The following is a 19,076-nucleotide window of genomic DNA, read 5'->3' on the forward strand; positions in this document are numbered from 1 at the left end:
AGAGAACCTTACGAGTGTGTGAGGGGCTCAGGGTGCAAAGGGGAAGGCAGCCTGAAGAGCTATTAATCTGGAGACTTTGGCAGATCTCAGGGTTAAGAGGGGTAGGATGTGTGGTATTGGGACCAGAAGGTAGGTGCAGTGCAGAGGTGAGACCTAACAGCCTGGGCATTTGAAGACCTGGGGCCCTCAGGAACAAATGGGGTCCATCTCCTGAAATGACTGTGGTAAAACTGAGGAAATTGGGCGTCGTTGCACATTAAGAAGAACTCTACAGAGAAACCACTAGTAGGTAACCTTAGAGATTTCGGATGGACTTAGTGGTTGGAGTTCAGAGTGCAGGTAGCAAATATGCTTAAAATGGCAGGGGAGTGAGGGATAACCAAGGTTGTGTTGTCATTTCCCAACCATCACCGATTCTGAGCTTTTGCTACACCAGGGGCACTGGGAAGGGGGGGTGCAGGCGTAGCATGTGGTGGAGAGACTGCACACATGGAAGGAGGGGGACCTTCAAAAGGAGTGGGGTGTCAGAGGTCTAGTCTGAGAAGACAATGTACGCAGAAAAGGGGCACAGGGGGAGCGAGCAGTGGGTGGGATGGTAGAGGCTTGAGGGGTAAGGGACTCTTGTTTGGGAGACTTAATCCAGGAAACAACAGAGGGGGCAATGCAGAATGGGATGGAGAGAGAGAGGAGGATCTTAAAATCTGTACATGAGGGGATCGTGGCCTAGAGGGAAAGAGGGCAAAGAGTGGATCCAGACCATGTCATTCATCGGGGAGTGGGAGAGCAAGGTGATGGGCAGGGGTGCATTCTGGGGCCTGTGGGAGGAGAGACGAAAGCAGTGGAGGTGATGGAAGGAGAAGAGGGGGGAGTGGGGGCCTGATGTAAAGAACTGTGGGCAGTGGCTCTATTAAAAGGGAACAGAGAAGAGGAAGGAAGGTGAGATGAGGTGAGGATGAGTATAAGAAAGCCTAAAGGGAAGGCAATACTAAACCCAGTGGAAGGACCTGATGAGAGACAGCAGACGGTACCGGAGAGAATGTGGCAGGGCAGGGGAAGAAGGGAGAATAAGCATAAGGGCAGGTCACAGGAGGGAGCACCCCCTGTGGAGAAGGGATGACCCAATGCAACTCGATGACAGGCATCAGGGAGCACTGAGATGAGATCATGGGCCCTAGAGAAGAGGCAGACACTTTCCCTGGGCCAGGGAGAGAAAGGGAAGGAACGTATCACGTGAGGAGAGGTCACAGGAAGGCATGTCCAAATGGGGTCTCGATGTGGCACGACAAGAGGGTCACCTACCAGAGACAGACCAGGTGATGGGAGGCATCCAGGGGAGGATGGAGAATGGAGCGCAGCAGAAGGGACCCAGGCTGGACACCAACGGGGGAGCAACGGGCAGAGGGAGGTGGGCAGGTAGGAATCCAGGCAGATCTCAGATGTGCCAACCAGAAGGAACCTCAGAGTTTCAGGGCCAGCCAGTGGGAGCAGAGGCTTAGGGAGGGAGGAGTGGAGGGTGGCAGGCAGGGGGTGGGGAGCAGTGGCCGCTGCTACAGCCTCGAATGTTGTGGCAAGGGTGCAACTCTTCCGCCAGGCTCTTTACTACGGATCCGCTGGGGGCGGGGAGGGACTGGGTTAGGGTGTGGGTTGGCTTTGATGGGGTTGGACGGGAGGGCAGGGTTGGGATTAATGGGGGTGGGGGTGGGGAGCTGGGGGAGGGTCATGAGGCAAGCTCCAGGCATTGAGAATATCATCTACTTTAACTGAACTTCTGGTACTTACACGTCCAGTGTTGGGGTGATGACTTCAGGTTGAGGAGAGGACTGGGAAGACCAGTGAATCCACCCAGAGAGGACAAAGGAGAGTAGCTGCAGGAAGGGAGGGAAAGGTCTGCTTGGCAGGAATCACAGAGGGACAGGAGGACCATGGGAACAAGGCTCTGCGGGGGACGGTGTCGTGGGTCTGAAATGAAGAGAGGTAAAGTAGGGAAAAGAACGATGGCAAGTGCCAAGAAGGACCAGATTTGGACCAATGATATTGTCCCAATGCCTGAGGGTCATAAAGGATGGGGGGGGGCAGGAGGGGTGTGTGAAAAGAATAGTGTTTTAATGCAGACTGGGGCTTGGGGCACGTCAGGTGTCAGTGAGTTAATATGGAAGGGAATGTGGTAGTTCCAGGAGGACAGTGCCGGGCCAGTGTCAGAGTGGGGGGCAGGGCTGGGATCCTTGAGGAACAAGGGTCAATGGCAACCGATGGGAGCCTAGAGGTGGGCAAGGGGAGAGTGCAGCCCAGGGAGGCACGCTGGGCTTCCACAGCAGTGATTCCTCCCCAGGGAGGCCTGTCAGAACATCTGAGGGTGAGCAGTGCTCTGCTCAAAACAAAAACAAAAAAATCAAAAAAGAAAACACAAAAACATTCCTGAAAGATGAGGCTGATAGGCTGCCTTGGGGGTCACGCATCCTCGGGTGAGAATCACTGGGTGGAAGGGGCAGGGTGGACAGCTGGGCAGAGAGGTGACGCATGAGCAGATGAGCCCGAGTCGGGCAGATGGAGGCATCAGAGTCAAGAGTGTCAGACATGGAGGAAAAGCACCCAGGACCAGGGAGACAGCGAGTAAATGAATGTAGCCAGTAAGCCACCTGGAATGATACAGGGTGGGTTGGAATTACTGTTAATGGGTCAGGAGTGAAGTGCCAACTTGGTGGTCCCAGAGCTGAGGATGCTTGAGACATAAAGCCGAGAGATGGAAGTGGTGACTGAAAGGAAGTTGGGTTGTGTGTATGTGAGCAGAGAGCACCGGAGGGGATGTCCACACAGAAGGAAGGGGCAGATGGGATGGGAGAGGACAGTGCAGGAGAGCGTCTGGGAGAGAGATGACTGCTGGGAGGGAGGAGAAGGAAGGAAGGAGGGAAGGAGGGTGGACAGCAGGACCCAGGGCTCTGTGCAGGGGGAGACTGGGGTTGGTAGGTGTGGAGGCAAGAGGGAAGGCAAAAGGCAAAAGTGCTGTGGTGAAGGGGTAAAGGTCAGAGGGTCAGGGGAAGGGTTCCCCACGACCTGTGTCAGTATGAAACAGTTTGAATGGAAACATGAAAGGTTACATTGGGGGGGCCTAGGAGGACAGGGTAGTCTGGGTTCACAGGACAGGAGCGTGAGGATTCAGTACAGAGTGTCTGAGGCAAAGGTGATGGAACTGGGTTGAGCAGTGGATGGGGGACTGAGAAGGGAGCACACAGCAGAGGAGACAACTGAATCCAGCTGGAAGGTACAGACTGTAGCTGAAAGCGTTGCTGTGCATGCCACAGAGAAGCAAGGCAGAACTTGAAACCGGGCCCAGGATGTAGGTCAGGTGAGCAGTCTGGAACCACTGAGAGAGTGTGGTAGAGGAGAGGGGCTCCAATGGGAGAATGGGCAGGTGATGGTACCCTCGCAGCTAAGGAATGAGAGGCTTGCTGAGAGGCTCAGGGAATGCGCTACCTCAAGAGACGGATTGCGAAGAACCCGAAGAAGCAGATGTGGAGAATCAGATATTCTGCCTCCAAAAGTGGGCCAAGGGTGTGACAAACCCCATGCAGAAGGAAGAGCACAGTGTGGGTATGGCCAGCAGGGAACCTGGGAGATGTGTGACAAGACGATGGAAGGTCAGAGAGAAGCCTAGAGAAGCAATGACCACCTCCAAAATGGTGGACCCAAAAAGGAAGAGTGCTTAGGGGTGAATTGGGACAGCACATGGATTCAGGACACCACACTGGAGATGGAGAGAATGGCGATGGAGGGATCATGAGCGCAGGTCAAGAAGGGAGCAGGTGTCAAGAAAAGACCACTGCATCTGTGGCATGACTGGCAGGTGGTAGGAGAAGCAGGACAGGACTTTGAAGGTAAAGCAGAGAGGCTCTCGAAGACAACAGTGAAAGAAGAGGTAGAGGCTGGGCCAAGTAAGGTTCCATCCACACTCAGCGTGGGAAAAGGGAACAGTGGAGTCTGGAGCAGCCATGAACTGGTGGACCCTGAGAGCGAGTTTTATCAGGGGCGTGAACAGGAAGAGAAAGGGACAGCAGAGGGCAGAAAAGCTCATGAAGGTGCTAGGGGCTCAGGTATAGTAAAGGGGGCACCATGGAAAAGGGGGAGGCCATGTGAAGAGATCCCAATCTGGGGATGTTGGCAGATCTTGGGGGCAAGAGGACTGGCATGTGTGGTATTGGGGCAAGAAGGCAGGAGCAGAGCAGAGCTGAGACCCCATAGCCCGGGTGCTTGAATACCTGGGGCCCTCAGAAGCAAGCAGGGAAAGGGGACCTAGTGATAGGGGTGGAACTGAGGAAACAGGACAGTTGTTGCACATTAAGATGGACCCTGCACAGAAAGCACTGGCAGGTATTCTCAAGGACTTTGGTATGGACACATGTGGATGGAGTCCAGTGTGTAGGTAGCAGATTTGCTCAGAAATGGAGGAGTGAGCAGGAACCAAGGTGGAGGTGACATTTCATAATGATCGCTGAATTCATGCATCTGCTATTCCAGGGGGGGGCTGGAAAGGGTGGGGGTCTAATATGTGGTGCAGAGACTCCACCCGAGGAAGTTGGGAGAGAGGGGGGACCATCAAAACCTGTGGGGTGTCAGAGATCTAGTCTGAGAAGATAACATGGGTGGCAAAGGGGCACAGAGGGAGAAAGCAAGCAGTGGGAGGGTGGGGCCTTGGGGAAAGAGGGGTTTCTTGTCTGGGAGGCTGGGTCCAATGGACAACAGAGGGAACAAGGCAGAACGGATGGAGAGTGAGAGGAGGGCCTCAAATATCTGCACATAGGCGTGGTGAGTGGAATGTGGCCAAGAGGGAAAGAGAGCAGAGAGGGGATCTGGACTCTGTCAAGGGGGAGTGCGAGGTCAAGGACATCTGGCAGGGGTGCATCACGGGGGCTGATGGAGAAGAAATGGAAGCAGTGGAGGCCAGGGAAGGAAGAAGAGGAGCAAGTGCCAGCTTGGTGTAAAGAACTGTGGGCAATGGCTTAACTAAAAGGGAAGAGAGGAGTGGAAGGAAGGTGAGACAGGGGCAGGCTAAGGAAAAGGCAGCCTAAAGGGAAATGGTGGCCTGGGCCAGTGGAAGGACTGGACGAGAGACAGCAGATGGTTTTGGAGAGAACGTGGCAGGGCTGGGGGTGGAAAGAGTGTGAGCTGTGAGGGCAGGTCACAGGAGGGAGCACCCCCTGTGGAGAAGGGATGACCCAATGCAACTCGATGACAGGCATCAGGGAGCACTGAGATGAGATCATGGGCCCTAGAGAAGAGGCAGACGCTTTCCCTGGGCCAGGGAGGGAAAGGGAAGGAACGGATCACGTGAGGAGAGGTCACAGGAAGGAATGTCCAAATGGGGTCTTGATGTGGCACGACAGGGCGGTCACCTACCAGAGACAGACCAGGTGATGGGAGGCATCCAGGGGAGGATGGAGAATGGAGCGCAGCAGAAGGGACCCAGGCTGGACACCAACGGGGGAGCAATGGGAAGAGGGAGGTGGGCAGGTAGGAATCCAGGCAGATGTCAGAGGTGCCAACCAGAAGGAACCTCAGAGTTTCAGGGCCAGCCAGTGGGAGCAGAGGCTTGGGGAGGGAGGAGTGGAGGGTGGCAGGCAGGGGGTGGGGAGCAGTGGCCGCTGCTACAGCCTCGAATGTTGTGGCAAGGGTGCAACTCTTCCGCCAGGCTCTTTACTACGGATCCGCTGGGGGCGGGGAGGGAGCTGGGGGCGGGGAAGGAGGAGTTCGGGGAATGAGTAGGGATGGGGTTGGGGTCGGGGTGCAGGTCGGGTTTGACATGGTTGTATGGGAGGACAGGGTTGGGATTGCTGGGAGTGGAGGTGGGCTGGGGAGGGAGATGCAACTGCAGACACTGAGAAAACCTTCTTTAACTGTGCTTCTGGACTGATTATACATCCAGTGTTGGGGTGATGACTGCAGGCTGAGGAGAGGACTGGAAAGACCAGTGAATCCACCCAGAGAGGACAAAGGAGAGTAGCTGCAGGAAGGGAGGGAAAGGTCTGCTTGGCAGGAATCACAGAGGGAGGTGAGGACAATAGGGGCAAGACTCTCCAGGGGGACGGTGCCGTGGGTCTGACATGAGGAGGGGTAACCTGGGGAAAGGGACAGTGGCAAGTGCCGAGAACAACCAGGTTTACTTTTGCACCAAAGATGTTGTCACAATGCCCGAAAGCCATAAAGGATGGAGTCAGGAGGGACTGGCAGGGGGTGGGGGGAGGGAGTGTGAAAAAAGACAATGCTTTAATTCTGAGAGGGGCTTGGGGCACGTCAGGTGTCAGTGAGTTAATATGGAAGGGAATGTGGTGGTTCCAGGAGGACAGTGCCGGGCCAGTGTCAGAGTGGGGGCAGGGCTGGGATCCTTGAGGAACAAGGGTCAGTGGCAACCGATGGGAGGCTAGAGGTGGGCAAGGGGAGAGTGCAGCCCAGGGAGGCACGCTGGGCTTCCACAGCAGTGATTCTTCCCCGGGTTGGGGGGGGGGTAGATTTCACCCAAGGGGGGCTGTGGGCATGGACCCCAAGGGAGGCCTGTCAGAACATCTGAGGGTGAGCAGTGCTCTGCTCAAAACAAAAACATCAAAAAAGAAAACACAAAAACATTCCTGGAAGATGAGGCTGATAGGCTGCCTTGGGGGTCACGCATCCTCGGGTGAGAATCACTGGGTGGAAGGGGCAGGGTGGACAGCTGGGCAGAGAGGTGACGCATGAGCAGATGAGCCCGAGTCGGGCAGATGGAGGCATCAGAGTCAAGAGTGTTAGACGTGGAGGAAAAGGACCCAGGACCAGGGAGACAGCGAGTAAATGAATGTAGCCAGCAAGGCACCTGGAATGATTGGGGGAGGGGGAGGGGGATTACTGTCAATCAGTTGGGAGTGGATTGCAAGCATGGTGTCCCTGAGCTTAGGACTCTTGAGGAGTAAGGCTGAGGGAGATGGAAGTGGTGACTGAAAGGAAGTTGGGTTGTGTGTATGTGAGCAGAGAGCACCGGAGGGGATGTCCACACAGAAGGAAGGGGCAGGTGGGACAGTAAACTGCAATGAAAGAGAGCATCTGGAGAGAGACGACTGCTAGGGATGGAGGAGAAGCAGACGAGGGACGGAAGGCAGCACCCACCACTGCAGGACGAGACTGAGAACCATGGTGTAGCATGTGGGGTTGGCAGGTGCAAAGCTAAGAGAAGGGCAGAAGTGCCACTGTGAAAGGAAAAAGGAGAATCAGAGGAAGAGGCTCCCCAAGAGCTGTGTCAGAAAAATAAGCAACAAAGGAGTCCGAATAGAAATATGAAAGGTTACAGGGAGCGACATTTTGGGGGCCCAGGAGGAAACCATAGAGTATGTCCACAGGGAGTGAGTACGGGTTGGTGGATGGAGCGTGCAGATTCAGTACATTGCTTCTGAGACAAAGATGACTGAATTCGGTTGAGCAGAAGGTGGTGGATCAAGAAGGGAGCACACAGCAGAGAAGACCACCGAATCCCGCTGGAAGGTGCACAATGGTAGCTGAAAGAATGTCACATGGCTCAGGTAGGACAGTTCCTTTGCTATGTATGCAGTAACTGCAAAGCAGCAGAGACCCAGAAACTGGGCCCAGGAGGTAGGAGGTCAGGTGAGCAGTCTCCTAAGGGTGAGAGAATATGGTAGAGAGAGGCAGTCCACAGGGCAGGAAGAGTGAGAAAGGGCTGGCCATGGATCCTTAGGGTTAGGGCAGGAGAGGCTTGTTGAAAAGGTCAGGAAAGCACTGCACCGAGAGTGGGATGGAACAGAACCTGTAGGTGGCAGTGGACATGGAGAATCCAGGAACTTTTGCCCCTAGGAATGAGCCAAGGGCATGCAGGAGGCAGAGCAAAGAGCAGGTAAGGCCAGCAAGGAAAACGGGAGTGGTGGGAGGAGGCCAGAGGAGAATGAGGTGGGAGACAGAGATACTGGCCCATTGAAAACGCTGGAGACCACTCTGTCAGTGCAGGGCATGGGGAGATGTGAGAGGTCAGGGAGAAGCTCACAGAAGCATCAACCTTCTCCAAAAGGGTGGACTAGAAACAGCAGTGGGAGAGCAGAAGGAGTCACAGCCGCACATTGAAGAGGAAGAAGCTGGCAACAGGTGGAGCTTCATGGCAGAAGGGAGCAGATGACAAGGAAAAGACCACTGAATCCACCCAGGAACTGGCAGATGGAGGGGAAGCTGAAGATGAAGTAGAGGGTCTGTGGAAGACAAGAGTGGGAGAAAAGGTGGACAGGGGCTGAGTCAGTTCTATGTACAACCAGCTTGGAAAGGGAGAGACACTAGAGTCTCTGGCAGCCATACAAGGTGGTCTGTGGGATGCATGTTGGTTCAGGGGAGTTGATGGGAAGAGAAGGGGACCGGTGGCAGTAAATGGGGGCTGGGGAGGAAGCTCACAAACATGTGAGGGACTCAGGGTCAGAATCAGGTGCAGGTGACATTTTGCAGTGATTGCTGATCTGTGCTTCTGCTCTTCCGGTGGGGGCTGGAGAAGGTGGAGGTCTAGCATGTGCAGAGAGACTCTACACAAGGAAGGAGGGACCTTCACTAGTAGTGGGGGTCGTAGGTCTAGTCCAAGAAGGTAATGTGGGCAGCAATGGGCCACAGAGGGAGAGAGCAAGGGGTGGGATAATGGGGGGTTGGGAGGTCAAGGTCTCTCATTCAGGAGGCTAGATCTGATGGACAACAGAGGGAACAAGGCAGAACGGATGGAGAGTGAGAGGAGGGCCTCAAAAATCTGCACATAGGCGTGGTGAGTGGAATGTGGCCAAGAGGGAAAGAGAGCAGAGAGGGGATCTGGACTCTGTCAAGGGGGAGTGCGAGGTCAAGGACATCTGGCAGGGGTGCATCACGGGGGCTGATGGAGAAGAAATGGAAGCAGTGGAGGCCAGGGAAGGAAGAAGAGGAGCAAGTGCCAGCTTGGTGTAAAGAACTGTGGGCAATGGCTTAACTAAAAGGGAAGAGAGGAGTGGAAGGAAGGTGAGACAGGGGCAGGCTAAGGAAAAGGCAGCCTAAAGGGAAATGGTGGCCTGGGCCAGTGGAAGGACTGGACGAGAGACAGCAGATGGTTTTGGAGAGAACGTGGCAGGGCTGGGGGTGGAAAGAGTGTGAGCTGTGAGGGCAGGTCACAGGAGGGAGCACCCCCTGTGGAGAAGGGATGACCCAATGCAACTCGATGACAGGCATCAGGGAGCACTGAGATGAGATCATGGGCCCTAGAGAAGAGGCAGACGCTTTCCCTGGGCCAGGGAGGGAAAGGGAAGGAACGGATCACGTGAGGAGAGGTCACAGGAAGGAATGTCCAAATGGGGTCTTGATGTGGCACGACAGGGCAGTCACCTACCAGAGACAGACCAGGTGATGGGAGGCATCCAGGGGAGGATGGAGAATGGAGCACAGCAGAAGGGACCCAGGCTGGACACCAACGGGGGAGCAACGGGAAGAGGGAGGTGGGCAGGTGGGAATCAAGGCAGATCTCAGAGGTGCCAACCAGACGGAACCTCAGAGTTTCAGGGCCAGCCAGTGGGAGCAGAGGCTTGGGGAGGGAGGAGTGGAGGGTGGCAGGCAGGGGGTGGGGAGCAGTGGCCGCTGCTACAGCCTCGAATGTTGTGGCAAGGGTGCAACTCTTCCGCCAGGCTCTTTACTACGGATCCGCTGGGGGCGGGGAGGGAGCTGGGGGTGGGGCTGGGGATGGGGTTTGGGTTGGTGATGGGGTTGGGATCAGTGGGTGTGTGAGGGGATGGTGGTGGGAGGTGGGGAGGGGGGACAGGGTTGGGGTGGGGGTGTGGGTTGGGTTTGACTGGGTTGGATGGGAGGGCAGGGCTGGGATAAAGGGGGTTGGTGGAGGGACATGAGCCAATCTCTAGGCACCGAGAATATCACCTACTTTAACTGCACTTCTGGACTGATGACATGTCCAGTGTTGGGGTGATGACTACAGGCTGACAGGACTGGGAAGACCAGTGAAACCACCCAGAGAGGACAAAGGAGAGTAGCTGCAGGAAGGGAGGAAGGGAAAGGTCTGCTTGGCAGGAACCACAGAGGGACAGGAAGACCACTGGGGCAAGGCTCTGCAGGGGGACAATGTCGTGGGCCTGCTATGAGGAAGGGTAAAGTAGGGAAAAAAACAATGGCAGGTGCCAAGAAGGACCAGATTTGGACCAGTGATATTGCCCCAATGCCTGAGCGTCATTGAGGATGGGTGGAAGACGTGTGGGATGTGTGTGTGAAAAGAACAATACTCTGATGCAGACTGAGGTTTATGCCCTGGCGGGTGTCAGTGAGTAACTGCGTAAGGGAATGTGGTGGTTCTGAGAGTACTGACCAGTGTCAGACTGGGGCCATTTGGGGATTCTGAAGAAGTGTCAATAGCAACCAATGGGAGGCTAGAGGTGGGCAAGGGAGAGTGCAGCCCAGGAGGTCACATTGGGCTTCCCCTGCAGGGATCATCATGGGGACGGCGGGGTGGATTTCACCCAAGGAGAAGCTGTGGGCAATGGCCCCAAGAGAGTTCCATGAAAACATCTGAACAGTGAGTAGTACTCTGCTCAATACAAAGAGAAATCAAAAAAATCCCAAAAGGAAAGCACAAGAACACACCGGGATAATGAGGCTGATAGGCTGCCTTGGGGGTCACGCATCCTCGGGTGAGAATCACTGGGTGGAAGGGGCAGGGTGGACAGCTGGGCAGAGAGGTGACGCATGAGCAGATGAGCCCGAGTCGGGCACATGGAGGCATCAGAGTCAAGAGTGTCAGAAATAAGGGAAAAGGACCCAGACCAAGCAGACAGCAAACAAATGGATGTAGCCAACAAAGGACCTGGAATGAGAGGGCAGGTTAGGATTCACCACCCACGGTAGAGAGGGTGGGCAACAAGGTGGTGGTCCCTGAGCTGAGGACACCTGAGGAGTAGGGCTGAGAGAGATGGGAACGGCGACCAAAAGGAAGGTGGGTTGTGCACATCTGAGCAGAGAGCTCTGGGCGAGATGTCCACAGTGAAGAAAGGGCAGACGGATGGGACACAACACGGAGGACTGCATCTGGGAGAAAGATGACTGCTGCAGAGGGAGGAGGAGAGAGGGAGGGCAGACAGCAGGACCCAGGGCTCTGTGCCGTTCGAGACCGAACAGGATGATGTCAGGCAGAAGGGAGGCAGAAGTCGAAGTACTGGAGTGAAAGGAAGAGGGGAGGAGAGTCAGAGGGGGAGGCTCCCCGAGAGCTGTCAGAAGAGTATGCAACAAGGGGTCTGGATGGAAGCATGAAGGTTACAGGGAGCAACCTTTACGAGGTCCCGGAGGAAAGCACAGCGCAGGTCCACAGGGCTGAGTATGGGTTGGCGGGCAGAGTCTGTGGATTCAGTACTGTGTCTGAGGCAAAGAGGGCTGAACTGGGTTGAGCAGCAGGTGAGAATCAAGAAGGGAGCACTCAGCCGAGGAGACAGCTGAATCCAGCCGGAAGGTTCACAATGGTAGCTGAAAGAATGTTACACGCTCAGGTAGGACAGTTTTCTACTGTGTTGCAGTAGAGAAGCAAAGCAGGAGAGACCTTGAAACCAGGAGGCCAGGTGAGCAGTCTCTGACAGGTGGGAGGGTATGGAGAGAAGAGGGGATCCAACGGGCCAGATGAGTAAGAAACTGCAGGCGATGGCGCCCGGCAGCCAGGGCGGGAGAGGCTTGTTGAGAGGATCTGGGAACACACTGCATCAAGAGATGGATGACAAAGGGCTAGAAGGAGACAGTGGATGTGGAGAATCTAGGTACTGTGCTCCCGAAAGTGGGTCGAGGGCATGAGGAAGCCCATGCAGGAGGAAGAGCACCGCGAGGGTAAGGCACGCGAGGAACTCGGGAGAGGTGGGTGAGGCCAGAGGAGGTTGAGATGGTAGAAGCAGTGGCTCTTTGGAAATTTGGAGACAGCCCTGTCAGCGCAGCGCATGGTGAGATGATGAAAGGTCAGAGAGCACCCAGAAGCAATGACTTTCTCCAAAATGGTAGGCCCCAAAAGTAGCATGCTTTGGTGTGAATTCAGACAGCCTGGGTTCAGTACAGCATGCTGGGGACCAAGAAGCTGGCAATGGGGGAACATAAAGGCAGGTCAAAGAAGAAGGGAAAGATTAGGGAATGTGTCACATGACTGGCAGCTGGTAGAGGAAGTAGGATGAGATGTTGAAGAGGAAGCAGAGGGGCTCCTGAAGACAAGAGCAGGAGAAAAGGTGGATGAGGGGCCGAGCCAGTTCAGTGGCAGCCAGCCTGGAAAGAGAAACATTGGCATCTTGGGCAGCCATGAAAGGTGTCTGCGGGATATGAGCTGGGTCAGGGAAGTCGATGGGAAAAGAAAGGAACGGGTGGCAGTGAAGAGGGGAAAGAACGTCACGAACATGCTCGGGGCTCAGAACAGGTAAAGGGGGCACTGCAGAGAAGAGCAGGGCAGCCTGAAGGGCTCCCAGTCTGGGACTTTGGGAGATCTAAGGAGGCAAGAAGGCTTTGTGTGGTAATGATGCCAGATGGCAGGAGCAAAGCAGAGCTGAGACACCATTGCCTGGGCCTTTGAAGACCCAAGGCCCTCAGAGCAAGGGGGAAAGGGCCACAATGACTGGTGACACAGAGGACAGGGCAGTGCTGTACCATCAGATAGACCCTGCACACAAACTACTAGCAGGTATCCTCAGGGACACTGGAAAGGACCAGGTGGAATCCAGTGTGCAGGTAGCAAGCATGCTTAGAAGTGGCACAGGAATGGGTGGGAACTAAGGTGGTAACAGCATTTGTCATCAGTCACCAAATCCATGCTTCTGCTATTTATCAGGTGCTGAAGAATGGAGGTTAGCAAGTGGCAGAAAGACTCTGCACAGGGAAATCAGGGGAACGGCTGGGACCTGTGAAGCCAGTGGGGTATTAGAGGTCTAGTCTGAGAAGATAATGTGGGCAGGAAAGAGCCACAAGGGGAGAGAGCAATGGGTGGGATGCTAAATGGCTGGAAGGTGAGGGACTCTTGTTTGGGAGGCTGGACCCAAACAACAGAGGGAGCAAGGCCGGATGGGACGGGGGGGCAATTGGAGGGTCTTAAGATCTGCACATGGGTGCTGTGAGGGGATCGTGGCCTAGAGGGAAAGAGGGGGGTCTGGACATGTTATTGGGGAGTGGGAGAGCAAGGCGATGGGCAGGGTTGCATCCTCGGTCCAAAGGAAGAGAGATGGAAGCAGTGGAGGTGAGGGAAGGAGAAGACAGGGAAGTAGGGGCCTGGTGTAAAGTCCCGTGGGCAATGGCTTGATTAAAAGGGAAGAGAGAAGAGGAAGGAAAGTGAGACAGAGCAAGACTAAGGAAAAGGGAGCCTAAAGGGAAACGGTGGCCCAAGCCAGTGGAAGGACCAGACCAGTGACAGCCCATGATTTCAGGAGAGAACATGGCAGGGCAGGGGATGGAAAGAGCGTAAGCTGTGAGAGCAGGTCACAGGAGGGAGCACCCCCTATGGAGAAGGGATGACCCAATGCAACTCGATGACAGGCATCAGGGAGCACTAAGATGAGATCATGGGCCCTAGAGAAGAGGCAGATGCTTTCCCTGGGCCACGGAGGGAAAGGGAAGGAATGGGTCCCACGAGGAAAGGTCTTGGGAAGGAATGTCCAAATGGGGGCCTCAGTGCAGCACCAAGGGAGAGTCACCTGCCAGAGACAGACCAGGTTATGGAAGGCGCACAGGGGAGGATGGAGAGAGGAGAGAGGTGGAAGGAGACAGGCTGGTTACCACTAAGAGGAGCAATGAGAAGAGGGAGGCAGCAGGTAGGAAACCAGGTAGATGTCAGCGGCGGTAACTGGAAGGAAGTGCAGAGTACTGGGGCCAGCCAGTGGGAGCAGAGAAATGGGGAAGGAGGAGGGGAAAAGGGGTGGCAGGCAGTGGGTGGGCAGCAGTGACTGCTCTTACAGCCTCAAATGTTGTAGCAAGGGTGCAACTTTTCAGCCAGGCTCTTTACTACGGATCTGGCAGGGATGGGGTGGGAGCCTGGGGGATGGAGTTTGGGACAGGGATCAGGATTGGGGTGCAGGTAGGGGTTGACTGGGTTGGATGGGAGGGCAGGGTTGGGATCAGTGGGGATGGGGGGATGGGGGTTGGAGGCGGGACACATGAGTCAAGCTCCGGGCACTAAGAAAGTCATCTACTTTAACTGAGCTTGTGGACTGATTACAAGTCCGGTGCTGGGGGTGATGACTACATTAAGAAGAGGGAAGGTAAGAACACTGAATCCACCCAGAGAGGACAAAGGAGAGTAGCTGCAGGAAGGTAGAAGGGAAACATCTGGTTGGCAGGAAAGACAGATGGACATTATGACCGTAAGGGCAGGGGATGTCACAGATCTGAAATGAGGAGGGATAAACTATTCAAAGGGACAAATGACAAGCACTGAGAAAGAGGAGAATTAGACCAAAGATATTGTCACATGCCTGAGAGTCATGAAGCGCAGGGGATACAAGGGGTGTGTGGGGCTGTGGGCATGAAAAGAGACGGGAGAGGACAGTGCAGGAGAGCGTCTGGGAGAGAGATGACTGCTTGGAGTGGGGAGGGAGGGCGGACAGCAGGACCCAGGGCTCTGTGCAGGTCCAGACTGAGGGCGGTGGTGTCGGGAGTGGGTTTGGCAGGTGTGGGGGCAAGAGGGTGGGAAGAAGGTGAGAGTGCTGCGGTGAAAGAAGAAGGTCGGAGAATCAGAGGCCGCAGCCTCCCTGAGAGCTGTGTCAGAAGAGTACGTGACAAGGGGTCTGGATGGAAACCTGAAAGGTTACAGGGAATGATGTCGTGGGGTCGTGCGGCCCGGGAGGCAAGCTCAGCCTGGCTCATGAGCGTGGGTTGGTGGGCGGAGCGTGAGGATTCAGCACAGTGTGCCTGAAGCAGAGACGACTCAACTGAGTTGAGCAGTGGATGGGGGACGGAGAAGGGAGCACAGAGCAGAGGAGACAACTGGATCCAGCTGGAAGGTGCACAGACAGTAGCTTCTTTAAAGAATGTCACATGGCTCAGGTAGGACAGTTCCTTTGCTGTGTATGCAGTAACTGCAAAGCAGGAGAGACCTAGAAACTGGGCCAAGGAGGTCACATGAGCAGTCTCCAACTGGTGAGAGAGTGTGGTAGAGGAGAGGGGTCCAGTGGGCCAGAAGAGTGAGGAAGGTCGGGTGACGGCGCCCAGCAGCCAGGGCAGGAGAGGCTTGCTGCGAGGATCAGGGAACACACTGTGCGGAGAGGACGGCAGAGAGCCCACAGGAGAGAGTGGATGTGGAGAATCCAGGAACCTTGCCCTGCAAATTGGACCCAGGGTGAGAGGAAGCCCATGCAGGGGGAAGAGCACAGTGCAGGTAAGGCAAGCGAGGAACTGGGAGAGATGGGATGAGGCCAGAGGAGCATGGGCTGGTAGAGGTAGAGGCCCACTGAAAATGCTGGAGACAGGGCATGGTGAGAAAAAGAAACATCAGAGAGGACCCAGAAACAACAACCTTTTCCAAAATGGCAGACCCGAAATATAGGGTCCTTATGGCTGTTTTCAGAGGCCATGGACAGCACTTTGTGGACCAGGAGTTGGCAGTCAGGAGCATGAGCGTGTGTCGGAAGAGAGGGAGCAGATGTTGAGGAACAGGCAGCGAAGACCTCGCATGACTCAGGTGGCAGGGGAAATAGGACGGATGCTGCAGATGAAGTAGAGCGTTTCTCAGAGAGCGGAAGAAAAGGCAGAGTATGGGCCAAGTAACGTCCAATCCCCACCCACTCTGGATAGCAAGAGACAGAGGCATCTTGGGCAGCTATGAGAAGGAGGGAGCAGGTTGGGTCAGGTAGTCGATGGGACAAGTAAGGGACAGTAGACACAGAAGAGGGGAGAGAACCTCATGAATGTGGGGACATCCACTGATCTCACGGCTCAAGAGGAATGGTCTGTGCAGTACTGAGGCCCAGTGGTAGGAGCAGAGCAGGTCCCAGCTGAGATGCCAAAGCCTGGGCGTTTAAAGACCCAGGGCTCTTAGGAGCAATTGGGGACAGGGGCCACAATGACTGTGGTGACATGGAGGAAACGGCAGCATTGCACATTAGATACATCCTGCACAGAAACGACTGGCAGGTAACCTCAGGGACTTCAGGATGGACTCAAGTGGATAGAGTCCAGTGTGTTGGTAGCAAATATGCTTAGAATTGGCAGAGGAGTGGCCAGGAATTCAGGTGGTATCAACAGTGCTTCTGCTATTACAAGGGAGCTATAAAGGGTGGAGTTCTAGGATGTGGCAGAGAGAGTCCACACAGGGAACAAGGGAAAACCAGGGACCTTCAAACCATAGGTCTAGTCAGAGAAGAGAATGGGGGCAGCAAAGAGGCACAGGGAGAGAGAGCAAGGGGCAGAATGGTGGAGAGTTGGAGGTGGGGTCTCATGATCAGGAGACTGGATCTGGGGAACAACAGAGGGGGCAGGCAGAATGGGATGGACAACCAGAAGAGAGTCTTAAAATATGGCCAAGAGGGAAAGAGGGCAAAGGAGAGATCTGGACCATGTCATCATGGAGTGGGAGATCAAGGCAATGGGCAGGGGTGTACCCCAGGATCTGAAGGAGGAAAGATGAAAGCAGTGGAGGCAAGGGAAGGAGAAGATAGGGAAGTAGGGGCCTGGTGTAAAGTCCTGTGGGCAATGGCTTGATTAAAAGGGAAGAGAGAAGAGGAAGGAAGGTGAGACAGAACACGCCTAAGGAAAAGGGAGCCTAAAGGGAAATGGTGGCCCAAGCCAGTGGAACGACCAGACCAGTGACAGCCCATGATTTCAGGAGAGAATCTGGCAGGGCAGGGGGTGGAAAGAGCGTGAGCTGTGAGGGCAGGTCACAGGAGGGAGCACCCCCTACGGAGAAGGGATGACCCAATGCAACTCGATGACAGGCATCAGGGAGCACTGAGATGAGATCATGGGCCCTAGAGAAGAGGCAGACGCTTTCCCTGGGCCAGGGAGAGAAAGGGAAGGAACGGATCACGTGAGGAGAGGTCACAGGAAGGAATGTCCAAATGGGGTCTTGATGTGGCACGACAGGGCAGTCACCTACCAGAGACAGACCAGGTGATGGGAGGCATCCAGGGGAGGATGGAGAATGGAGCGCAGCAGAAGGGACCCAGGCTGGACACCAACGGGGGAGCAACGGGAAGAGGGAGGTGGGCAGGTAGGAATCCAGGCAGATGTCAGAGGTGCCAACCAGAAGGAACATCAGAATTACAGGGCCAGCCAGTGGGAGCAGATGCTTGGGGAGGGAGGAGTGGAGGGTGGCAGGCAGAGGGTGGGGAGCAGTGGCCGCTGCTACAGCCTCGAATGTTGTGGCAAGGGTGCAACTCTTCCGCCAGGCTCTTTACTACGGATCCGCTGGGGGCGGGGAGGGAGCTGGGGGCGGGGAAGGAGGAGCTCGGGGAATGAGTAGGGATGGGGTTGGGGTCGGGGTGCAGGTCGGGTTTGACAGGGCTGTATGGGAGGACAGGGTTGGGATTGCTGGGAGTGGAGGTGGGGTGGGGAGGGAGATGCAACTGCAGACACTGAGAAAACCTTCTTTAACTGTGCTTCTGGACTGATTATACATCCAGTGTTGGGGTGATGACTGCAGGCTGAGGAGAGGACTGGAAAGACCAGTGAATCCACCCAGAGAGGACAAAGGAGAGTAGCTGCAGGGAGGGAGGGAAAGGTCTGCTTGGCAGGAATCACAGAGGGAGGTGAGGACAATCGGGGCAAGACTCTCCAGGGGGATGGTGTCGTGGGTCGATATGAGGAGGGGTAACCTAGGGTAATAGACAATGGCAAGCACCAAGAAGGACAAGCACCAAAGATACTGTCCCAATGCCTGAGAGTCATAAAGGATGGGGGGAAGGAGGGGTATATAGGGGTGTGTGAAAAGAATAGTGTTTTAATGCAGACTGGGGCTTGGGGCACGTCAGGTGTCAGTGAGTTAATATGGAAGGGAATGTGGTGGTTCCAGGAGGACAGTGCCGGGCCAGTGTCAGAGTGGGGGCAGGGCTGGGATCCTTGAGGAACAAGGGTCAGTGGCAACCGATGGGAGGCTAGAGGTGGGCAAGGGGAGAGTGCAGCCCAGGGAGGCACGCTGGGCTTCCACAGCAGTGATTCTTCCCCGGGTTGGGGGGGGGGTAGATTTCACCCAAGGGGGGCTGTGGGCATGGACCCCAAGGGAGGCCTGTCAGAACATCTGAGGGTGAGCAGTGCTCTGCTCAAAACAAAAACATCAAAAAAGAAAACACAAAAACATTCCTGAAAGATGAGGCTGATAGGCTGCCTTGGGGGTCACGCATCCTCGGGTGAGAATCACTGGGTGGAAGGGGCAGGGTGGACAGCTGGGCAGAGAGGTGACGCATGAGCAGATGAGCCCGAGTCGGGCAGATGGAGGCATCAGAGTCAAGAGTGTCAGACATGGAGGAAAAGCACCCAGGACCAGGGAGACAGCGAGTAAATGAATGTAGCCAGCAAGGCACCTGGAATGATTGGGGGAGGGGGAGGGGGATTACTGTCAATCAGTTGGGAGTGGATTGCAAGCATGGTGTCCCTGAGCTTAGGACTCTTGAGGAGTAAGGCTGTGGGAGATGGAAGTGGTGACTGAAAGGAAGTTGGGTTGTGTGTATGTGAGCAGAGAGCACCAGAGGGGGGTGTCCACGCAGAAGGAAGGGGCAGATGGGATGGAAGAGGACAGTGCAGGAGAGCGTCTGGGAGAGAGATGACTGCTCGGAGGGGGGAGGGAGGGCGGACAGCAGGACCCAGGGCTCTGTGCAGGTCCAGACTGAGGGCGGTGGTGTCGGGAGTGGGTTTGGCAGGTGCGGGGGCAAGAGGGTGGGAAGAAGGTGAGAGTGCTGCGGTGAAAGAAGAAGGTCGGAGAATCAGAGGCCGCAGCCTCCCTGAGAGCTGTGTCAGAAGAGTACGTGACAAGGGGTCTGGATGGAAACCTGAAAGGTTACAGGGAATGATGTCGTGGGGTCGTGCGGCCCGGGAGGCAAGCTCAGCCTGGCTCATGAGCGTGGGTTGGTGGGCGGAGCGTGAGGATTCAGCACAGTGTGCCTGAAGCAGAG

At 55.5% G+C, this 19,076-nt stretch overlaps 2 protein-coding genes across 12 annotated transcripts in view; one reads left to right on the plus strand and one right to left on the minus strand.

Annotated features, from left to right (window-relative positions):
- The window catches only part of MEST (mesoderm specific transcript), a 120,701-nt gene that overhangs the window by 36,147 nt on the left and 65,478 nt on the right, over positions 1 to 19,076 (plus strand). Inside the window, exon 13 of one of the 8 annotated variants that reach the window (XM_082399247.1) lies at positions 10,455 to 14,397. The exons of the other annotated variants lie outside the window; for them this stretch is intronic. Coding sequence (XP_082255373.1) covers positions 10,455 to 10,540 — 86 coding nt within the window. The 3' untranslated portion in view covers positions 10,541 to 14,397. Of the gene's footprint in view, positions 1 to 10,454; positions 14,398 to 19,076 lie in introns of those variants that run through there. 8 annotated transcript variants of the gene reach the window in all.
- COPG2 (COPI coat complex subunit gamma 2) overlaps positions 1 to 19,076 on the minus strand; it is a 142,459-nt gene that overhangs the window by 16,631 nt on the left and 106,752 nt on the right. The window lies entirely within an intron of this gene.

This window comes from Balaenoptera borealis (assembly GCF_965194805.1).
Source record: "Balaenoptera borealis genome assembly, chromosome: 7".
Lineage (NCBI taxonomy): Eukaryota > Metazoa > Chordata > Mammalia > Artiodactyla > Balaenopteridae > Balaenoptera > Balaenoptera borealis.